General features: G+C 42.6%; 1 protein-coding gene across 1 annotated transcript; it reads left to right on the top strand.

Annotated features, from left to right (window-relative positions):
- The first annotated feature begins 6,229 nt into the window (after positions 1 to 6,229).
- Positions 6,230 to 9,128, top strand: LOC148553522 (uncharacterized). Its single transcript, XM_088494834.1, has 2 exons — positions 6,230 to 6,317; positions 7,546 to 9,128. The coding sequence occupies exons 1-2, from the start codon at positions 6,230 to 6,232 to the stop codon at positions 9,126 to 9,128; spliced, it is 1,671 nt and encodes a 556-aa protein (XP_088350960.1).

The following is a 9,128-nucleotide window of genomic DNA, read 5'->3' as shown; positions in this document are numbered from 1 at the left end:
CTTTGAGTTTGGTTCTAATATTGTTGAAGGGAACGAATTTTATAGCAGGAACATGCATCATGGTCAGAGAAATCAAAGATGGATGGAGCCAAGAGGATTTGATCAACCCTTTAGGCAACAACACCCCCCAAGATATCATGGACAAAGACCATTCTACAATGCATACCAAGCGGATAGATATGGTGGACAACCTTGTAACTACCAACAAGCCTCACCCTGTGCCTATAGACCATCCTCTCAATATAACTTTGAACCACCACACTCACAAGCTCCTTTTCACCATTCACCATCATACGATCCTTATTTACCCTAATTCCAATCTAATTACTCCCAAACACCACCACTTCCCTATGTACCATGTCCAAATCCATCACCTCGAGAATCACAGGCTCGCCTTAAGGAAACAGTAGATTAACTTCATACAACCCTTCATCAGTTGGAGCAAGCAATACATCAATTATCTTCCAGACATTTAAACCCTCAAGGAACTCCAATAGCTTTATGTGGAGAATCTAATGACGAACATAGCATGAAGGAGACACTAGAAACCCCAGTGGGCAACAATGAGCATAACTTTGTTCTGGAACAATTGGAGGAAGCTCAAATTATCCAAGGACGTTACAATTGATGCTAAGGAGGATAGTGCACAACCCCCAAAGCAGGTATTTTATGAAGAACTAGACGGAATAACCCAAGACGCAAGTTTCCTTGATGATGATAGTCTCAAGTCAAGTTCTCCTAGTAATGAACTTGCTTCTGCAAGTGAATTCTCCGAGATTGAAAAAACTTCCCCAAGCGAATACGAAGATGATGCGGAGGTGGATTTCTCTCAACCTATAGCTTATGACTTGAGTGATGAGGAAGACATAGAAGACTTTGATCAAGATGTGGATGCATTTGAAGAATTCTGCAAAGAAGTGGAGGAATTTGCAGAAGATTACAAGGGAGTAGAACTTACAGAACCACTGGAAACACCTATCCCAAGGCCATTACCACCCAATACAAGCTTCAAGTGGGTACAATCCCTAACCTTTAACTTTACTTTTCCACTTGAATATGGTTTGCTTGAAACAGATGGCAAGCTTAGAGCTCTCTGCGGCTTTAAGAGTAAGAGGGAAATGGCTCATACTCAAAGCTGGTGCACAAGGTTCAATAAGGTTCCACGCTTCAACTCGAAGTCTACGGATTGGTATCATGTTCAATCGAATGGATCTCGGAAGACATTTGGTCATCTTGGTGAGAATACAATTTCTAAGCCGCCCGGATGGAAGAATATAGATCCAGGCAAAGGCAGATTTAAAAACAAAGTTTGGGATCCTGGAAAATATTCTGAAATTTGTCACCCCGGTAGCCTGAGAATCTGTTTGAAGCTGCTCAGAAGCTTTACATGCCTAGTTTGGGATCCCGAAGGCTGTTGGCATTCCAAACATTGGTGGAGATTTCTGGATGAATTTAAGCATAAGCCGCCATAACAGGAAGCTCACCCAATGTCCAACTTAAGGACTTTAACTAAAAGCGCTAGGTGGGAGAAAACCCACCATGGTATGATCATTCCTATTTCCATTTTATTTCGTTCTGTTTATTTTTATATTATTTTATTTTCATTAAACCTGGATAGTATTCGTAAGCATTTGCATTAGCATTACATACTGCATAACTGCATAATTGCATAAAAAAGAAGGTGTGCGACGCGATCGCATCGCTAAAAGCGTTCGCGTCAGTTGCGAAAAACACCCTCCACGCATCCGCGTCATTCACGCGACCGCGTGATCTGGAAATCGGCGTCAAAATCCAAAGCCCAGAAATTTGGGCTGGAATCGTGCAGCTGTCGTGCGTTTAGCACAAAACGGCCCACGCGTCATTTGCACAACACCTATCCCACGCGAAAGGGTGAGCGACGCGTTCGCGTTGTGTGGATTGCACAACACCCCAAAGGAGATAGAGAGTTGCGCTGGAACGACGCTGGAATTGTGCGTTTTGCACAATTTCCAGCGACGCGGTCACATGCCTTACGCGACCGCGTCATTCATCCTTTTATCCATTCCATGCGATCGCATCACTCACGCGATCGCGTCAACCGTCCATTCCACCCAAGCCACGCGATCGCGTGTCCCACGCGTTCGTGTGGATTCAAAATTACTAACCCCCAGTGACGCGAAACCCTACCGTCGTGCCCTCCCCATTCCCCTTCTTCTTCCTTACTTCTCTGCAACCCACCCTCCAACCACCACCAGCCCCAGCCAACCACCTCCAACCACCGCACCACCCTCAACCACCCAGCCACGACCAGCGACACCACCTCCCCTTCTTCCTTCCCTCTCTTTCTTCTCTTTCTCTTCTCTTCTTCCCTCCACCACCGCTGCCCCCTTCGCGACCACTACCACCACCGTGCCGTCACCGCCGAACCTCCCACCACCATCACCCTCATCCCCTTCCTTTCCCCCTCCTGAACCCCCCTCCACCGGTCACCTCACCTGAAACCCCCTGCCACCACAAACAGCCATCGCACCACTACCGCACAGCCCTGTTCCGCCACCGCACTCCCGTGCACCTCCCAGCACCACCGCAACCACACCCCCGCCATCTCTCAGTTCCTTAGCTAAGTTCATCCGCCTACCAGGTTCCGCCGAATGCCACCTTTCTTTCATTCATAGTTTTTTTTTTGCCTATATTTTTAGTTTATGTTTAAATTTAGGATAGTTAGAGATGTATGTTGTAGTGGATTATAGGTGGTTAGGTAGCTAGGATGTGGTTAGTGGATTTAGGCCTGTTTAATTACGCTGTTCTTGCTACTTGTTTTATAATTTTCACAATTCTATTGTTGTTGTGATGTTAGTATTGTTCATATGATGTTCTTACTGTTCATGCTGCTATTGCGACTGATCTTTCATGTTCATATTATTTATATCTATTTGTAGTTTGTTTTAATTTATATGACCTATTCTGCTTGTTGTTTATTACCCAGGAACATTCAATTTTAGCCAGAATGCTGCCCAATTCTCTATAAATCGTTTTGATTCTCATTCATGTATTGGTTTCGGCATTTTCAATTTCGCTTTCCTTAGCTTTTACCAAACCAATCCATGAGTGCACGGGCCAACATTCTTATTCCTTTTGTTTTTCCGGTTAATAAATCACATTATTGTTGATTAGATTTCACTTTTCGCTATTTCTATATCTATATGAATCATCCACAACTTGATTTCCTTGCTTGACTATGAGTTGACTATTGCTTTAAATTGTGAAATTCTTGTTACTTAGAAACCGATCATCTTGCCACTTACTCTGATTTTCTTTTTACTAACTCACTGATTTTCACTTTCTAACCTCTTTTTCAAGTTTAACCACTTTTAACTTTCTAACTTCCCCCTCTGCTTTTTGACTAACTCTTTCAATTTTTAACTCATGGCATGATTATTATTGCTCATAATTAGCAAGTATTCTCCTTATAATACATTTTGGATTGTAATCTCTCATCTCAGTTTTTTAACTCTGAAACAATCCAAAATGCACAATTATTCAACTCATTTCATAATTCTACTGCTCCTTTGCCACTTTGTGCTTATCTTGTTATTTGCCTACTTTTTTCCTGCTTTTATTATATCCTAGATTTCTATTTTTCAGGATGTCTGACACTCAAAGAAAGGGAAAAAGCAAGGCAACAACTGGCAAACGAAAAAGAGGCAAATCCTCTATGTCTCTCCTGGAGCTTATGCATGATGACTCCTGGCGGGAAAAGCATTTTACCCCGCAGGAGAAGGCTGACCAGCTCCTCCCTGCCAACGATCCAATTAAGTTTGCAAACCAATACTGTGAGCTGAAGTATCCAGTGTTTGCTACCTCTAGAAATCTGTACCTAGAGGGGACTTTGAAAATTCCAGAAGAACTACAGCAGTACACCTCCGATCAGATCAAACAACGAGGCTGGTTCTTGTTGGAGAGAAATTTGACTGAGGTCAATGCTTCCTGGGTAAGAGAGTTTTACTGTAATTATTTCAAGACTTCCTTGGATGCAGTGCACCTCAGAGGGAAACAGATACTGGTCACTGAAAAGGCCATTGAGGATATTCTGCGCCTTCAGCCTAAGTCAGATCAGCCTGACGATTACCAAAAGGCTGAAGAAGATATGAGGTTTTTGAGATTTGACTTGGATGCTGTCAAGGAGAGGATAGCCCTTGACCCTACTGTCCCATGGGTCATGGGTAAGAACACCACCATGCCTAAAGGAATCAAGCGGATATACTTGAATGATGAGGCTCGGCTCTGGCACCAGATCCTGAGTAACTTTATTATGCCAAGCACTCATGAGACGGAGCTACCTGCTGCTATGATCACCCTCCTCTGGTGTGTAATGGAGGGTAAGGACCTGTACCTGCCACGATTCATCCGACACTATATGGCCAGGGTCCATGTCAGAGGTACCCTCCCCTTCCCTTATCTGGTCACCCAGCTAGGCCGTCGAGCTGACGTGCCTTGGGAGGATGCTGATGAGAAGCCACCTGCTGCGGACTGTAAGAAGATCATTCCTCACAGCAGGAACTTTCTGGCTTTAGGCTACAGACCTTCATTCCTTCCTGCTTCTGATGAGACAGCCACACCTTCAGCTGCCCCCTCTTCTTCCACTGCTGTACCTGCCCCACCCACTGCACCTCCAGCTGCTCCTGAGCCTATTTACCATTTGGTGCATTGACTCTTCGCCTGCTTGGATCGTATGGAGCGTCGCTTGTGACCACGTCAAGTTGATGATCCGTTCCAGCGGCGACATCCCCTCCGAGCCTAACACCCCTTCTGATACATCTGAGGTGGAGGAGGACGTTCACGGGGAGGAGACACCCACCCAGGTTGCACAGACAGGACCAGAGCAGGCTGCGCCACAACAGGAGGAGCCACAGCAGATTCAGGCCGCAGATCCAGAGATTCCTATCCAGTCAGAGCCCCCTCTCCAGCAGACAGACCCTCCTACCCTCATCCAGTCTGCAGATCCTCAGACCACTACCGAGACTCCAGTGACATACACTAACTCTTGCAACCAAGGGATGTTGTATTGGTAAGATTTTTCTCTTTAATATCACCTCGTTGTGAGTATAGCCTACCAACAACAAGCCTTGGGGTCAAATTTAGAAGAGGGATTTGGTTGTCACAATTTCAACCCCAATAGAAATAACCGAAGTATTCAAACCTCGGGTCGTCTCACGAAGAATGGGCAAACATGTGCTTCGACATTGGTTAGAAATTTGGGGTTGAGAGTTATGAACATAAAAGTAAATGGAAAACTTAACAAACAAGTAATCTTAAATGGCAACAAATGAATTCAACTACACAAGTAAAAACCAAGCAATTCCAATGAGCAAGCAATATTCTACTCAATTCTACCTTAAGCTAGACGAATAACTACTACTAAGATACGTGAAATTGGAAATCAGGTTTCAAATATGAATGCTAAAAATAACTCTTGGCTAGGCATGGGAATTGGGGTCACAATCATTGTCCAACACTTCATCTTGACAATTATGAGGAACCAAGCTCATTAAGTCTACTCCCAAGTCTTAAGTACGTGATATCTACCCCTAAACTTGAAGTACGTCAAATGGCCCTGGCCACATCAACCCATAAGTCCCAACCTACCTACTAATTAGATTAGTAGTGGGTTGGCATCAATGAGTATCAAATTGACCATCTAGGGCTCTCAAATCATCAAATCCATTAGACCCAATGACTCATGTTTACCCAATTCCCTTGACCTAGGCCAAGAGTGTGAAAAACTACTCCATAATCAAAGTAAACAATTCATCAAACACTTGGTAAGCCCTTATGAAAGACATGTTCTGTTGAGCCTAGTTTGATTTTGGGTTATGTTATGATGACAAACATTGTTTTGGGTGAAAAGCCCAATATTGCTTGATGTGTGTATGCTAAGTGATGCAGGCCCATTTACATGTTGCTTCAGCCCAAGTTAATGTTGCTTCAGCAACTTCAAGTGTTACAACTCCAAAGCTTCAGCCCATTACAAGTTAATGAAGAAACTAATCAGAACCTATGAGCCAAGAGACAGATCCGCAAGCTCATGGTTTGAACAAAAGAAAAAAGGGTAATGGGACATTTGGCACTATTATGGGACAGCTGTGGCACTAAGAAAAGAATAACACACAAGGATAATGCCACTACACAAAGGACATCATCAAATCAAAATGCAGAAGATCACTAGCAAGTTTGGAAGAGCAAAACAAAAATGCAGAGCTATGGACAGCAGTTGGAATGGCTCAAAAATGGAAGTGCTTTGCATGCCAAAGAAGACAGCAGCTCCAAGGACAACAGAGGTTGGTGGATCAGACCCTCCAACAAGCAGCGTTAGTGGAGCAGAGGAGCAAGGACTGCATGCCATCAGAGAAAGCCCCAACGAGCAGCAAGGACAAGCAAAAGGATGAAGCTACAATGAAGCCAAGATGAAGATATAAAGCAAGCCTCACTTCAATATTTGAAAGCAAGAAAGAGAGAACACATATTCAGAGCACTATCTCTAACATAGAGCTGGAATCTCTTTCTTCTACTCAAGCTTAATTCTGATTTTTTGTTATGGCTGTCTTGCGTTATTTTCTGTTTTGAAAAAGGCAATTATGTGAGGATCAAAAGCCAAGAGAGAAAAGGCAAGAGTGATGCAAAATAGCCACTGTTTTTCTTATGTAATTTGGGTATCTGAACTAGGATTAGTTCCCCTTGCCAAGTTGGGTTAGCACTTGGTGAGAATTGAATCTGTGTAGATTCCCCTTCCAAGTTGGGATAGCACTTTGGGGTTGCTAAGCTTTGGTGAAGAAAGCTTAGGGGTAAATACTAGTTGGATTAGGAATTAATTCAATAGTATTGGTGTATGTAATCTGAGAATTATAGTGGAAATTCCACCATGGTTTGTGGTGGAGACTGGACGTAGGATTCATGGTACTGAGAATCCGAACCAGGATACATGCTGGCCCCTTTCTCTTCTTCTCTGCTCTTTTAATGTTCTGCGTATGAGATAATTTGAAATAATCTCCTGCAACATAAGCTTCCACTGCAACAGAGTTTGAAACTCTAAGTTTTAAGCTAACTTGATTCAACCCCCCCTTCTCAAGTTCATCTAGAACCATCAATTGGTATCAGAGCGCAGTTGATCCATACTGTTAATTTGGGCATAACACCAATGAGAACTCTCGCTTGTGACTGTGTCATCGAAGCAGGACTCTCCGCTCATTGGTGTGGGTGAACCGGTAGAGACGGTTGCCCGCAAGCCTGATAGGTGCCATTGATGGGTGACATAGTGGAGTGGCTATGATCAGCATCAATTGGTATCAAGAGCAAGGTCTCAAGAAGACAAGCTTCACAGCTTGGAGTAAAGATCCATGGCCAACAACATGAATCCCAACATCGTGGCTTTCACTCTCACTGAAGGGCAGTCCAACAACAGACCTCCCTACTTTAATGGCAGCAACTACTCTTACTGGAAAGAGAGAATGAGAATCTTCCTGCAGTCGATCGACTACAACATCTAGAAGATTATTCTCAATGGTCCAGACATTCCCACCAAACAGAATGCTGATGGAGAAGTTGTGGCAAAGGAGAACACCGAATGGACAGAAGAAGAAAAGAAGAAGGTTGAACTCAATGCCAAGGCAATCAACCTGATGCACTGTGCAATTAGTTTTGAAGAGTTCAGAAAAGTGTCAAGGTGCAAAACGGCTAAAGAAATCTGGGATAAGCTTAGACTCACTCATGAAGGCACTAAGCAAGTGAGGGAGACTAGAATTGACATGCTGATGAAGGAGTATGAAATGTTCAGTATGAAGGAAGATGAGAGCATCGATCAAATGTTCGAAAGGTTCTCAATAATCATCAACAATCTGGACGCCATGGGAAGAAACTACTCTGAAGAAACCTTGGTAAGGAAGATTCTGAGGAGTCTTACCAAGAAATGGGAAGTGAAAAGCACAGCCATCTCTGAAAGGAATGATTTGATCAAAATCACCTATGATGAGCTGAGAGGCAAGCTGCTGGCTTATGAAACCACTCACATGTCTCAAGACAAAGATGACAAAAAGAAAAGTATAGCACTAAAATCAAGAATGACAGCCCAAGGAGAAGAATCTGATGACAGTTTCTCAGATGAAGAAATGGTGCTCTTTGCAAGAAAAATGAGAAGACTACTGAGATACAAAAACAAAGGCAAAGGAAGCTCTTCATCCAAAGGTGTCAAGAAAGAACAAGTCAAGTTCACATGCCATCACTGCAAGGAGCCTGGTCACTTCAAGTCAGATTGCCCTCAACTTAAGAAAGGCAAAAAATCTAAGAAAGACAAAAAGAAGGTGATGATGGCAACATGGGAGGACTTGGAGAACGACACCAGCTCAGAAAGCTCAGATCAAGAAGCTCAACTATGTCTGATGGCAGATCATAATGATGAAGATGAGGTAGATCTCTCTGACTTATCTATTGATGAACTGCACTACATTATCAAAGACATTTCAATGAACTCTAAGAAACTCTTGGATAAGTATGCTAAATGTAAGAAAGAAAATGAGGCTTTGAGGACAGAAAATGATCTTCTTTTGAAAAAGGTTAAGGCAAATGAAACTAGTAATGAAAAGTTTTTAAAAGAAGAAAACATTGCCTTGCAAGCTGAATTAGAAAAATTCAAACTCAAGCATGAAGTTACTGCTTCCACTGATTTGATTTCTGAAAACAAAAAGCTGAATGAACAAATAAAAAATTTGAATGAAGACTTAGCAAAGTTTGTTCAAGGTTCTCAAAATCTGAACAAACTACTTGCTAGTCAAAGGTTTGGATCTGAAAAATCTGGACTTGGATTCATAGAGGAAAACAAGGCTGTTTTCAAACAAAACTTTAAAAAATCTGAAGCCTCCTCTTCCAAGCTTTTCAAACCAAAAGGATTCAGCAAACCTCAAAAATCAGTAAGCAAGAATCATTGCTACAAGTGCAATAGAAATGGTTATGATCCTCCTCAATGTTTCATCTTTCTTAAGTCTTTTGGTAATGATAGTAAGTTATATAAAGTTGTTCATGATTTTAATGCTCTTGGGCAACCAAGAAGATTTCACATCAAAGGATCCAAATGGATTTGGATACCTAAGGTTAGTTGA

Source organism: Arachis ipaensis, chromosome B7, assembly GCF_059453495.1.
Source record: "Arachis ipaensis isolate K30076 ecotype BB chromosome B7, ASM5945349v1, whole genome shotgun sequence".
NCBI lineage: Eukaryota > Viridiplantae > Streptophyta > Magnoliopsida > Fabales > Fabaceae > Arachis > Arachis ipaensis.
Note: the sequence above shows the minus strand (reverse complement) of the source record. Positions and strands in the feature narration are given on the sequence as shown.

Coding starts and splice junctions, on each gene's coding strand:
- LOC148553522 (XM_088494834.1), top strand. CDS start 6,230: ATGCAGAGCTATGGACAGCAGTTGGAATGGCTCAAAAATGGAAGTGCT. Junction 6,318..7,545: donor CAGCTCCAAGGACAACAGAG/GTTGGTGGATCA, acceptor TCAATGGTCCAG/ACATTCCCACCAAACAGAAT.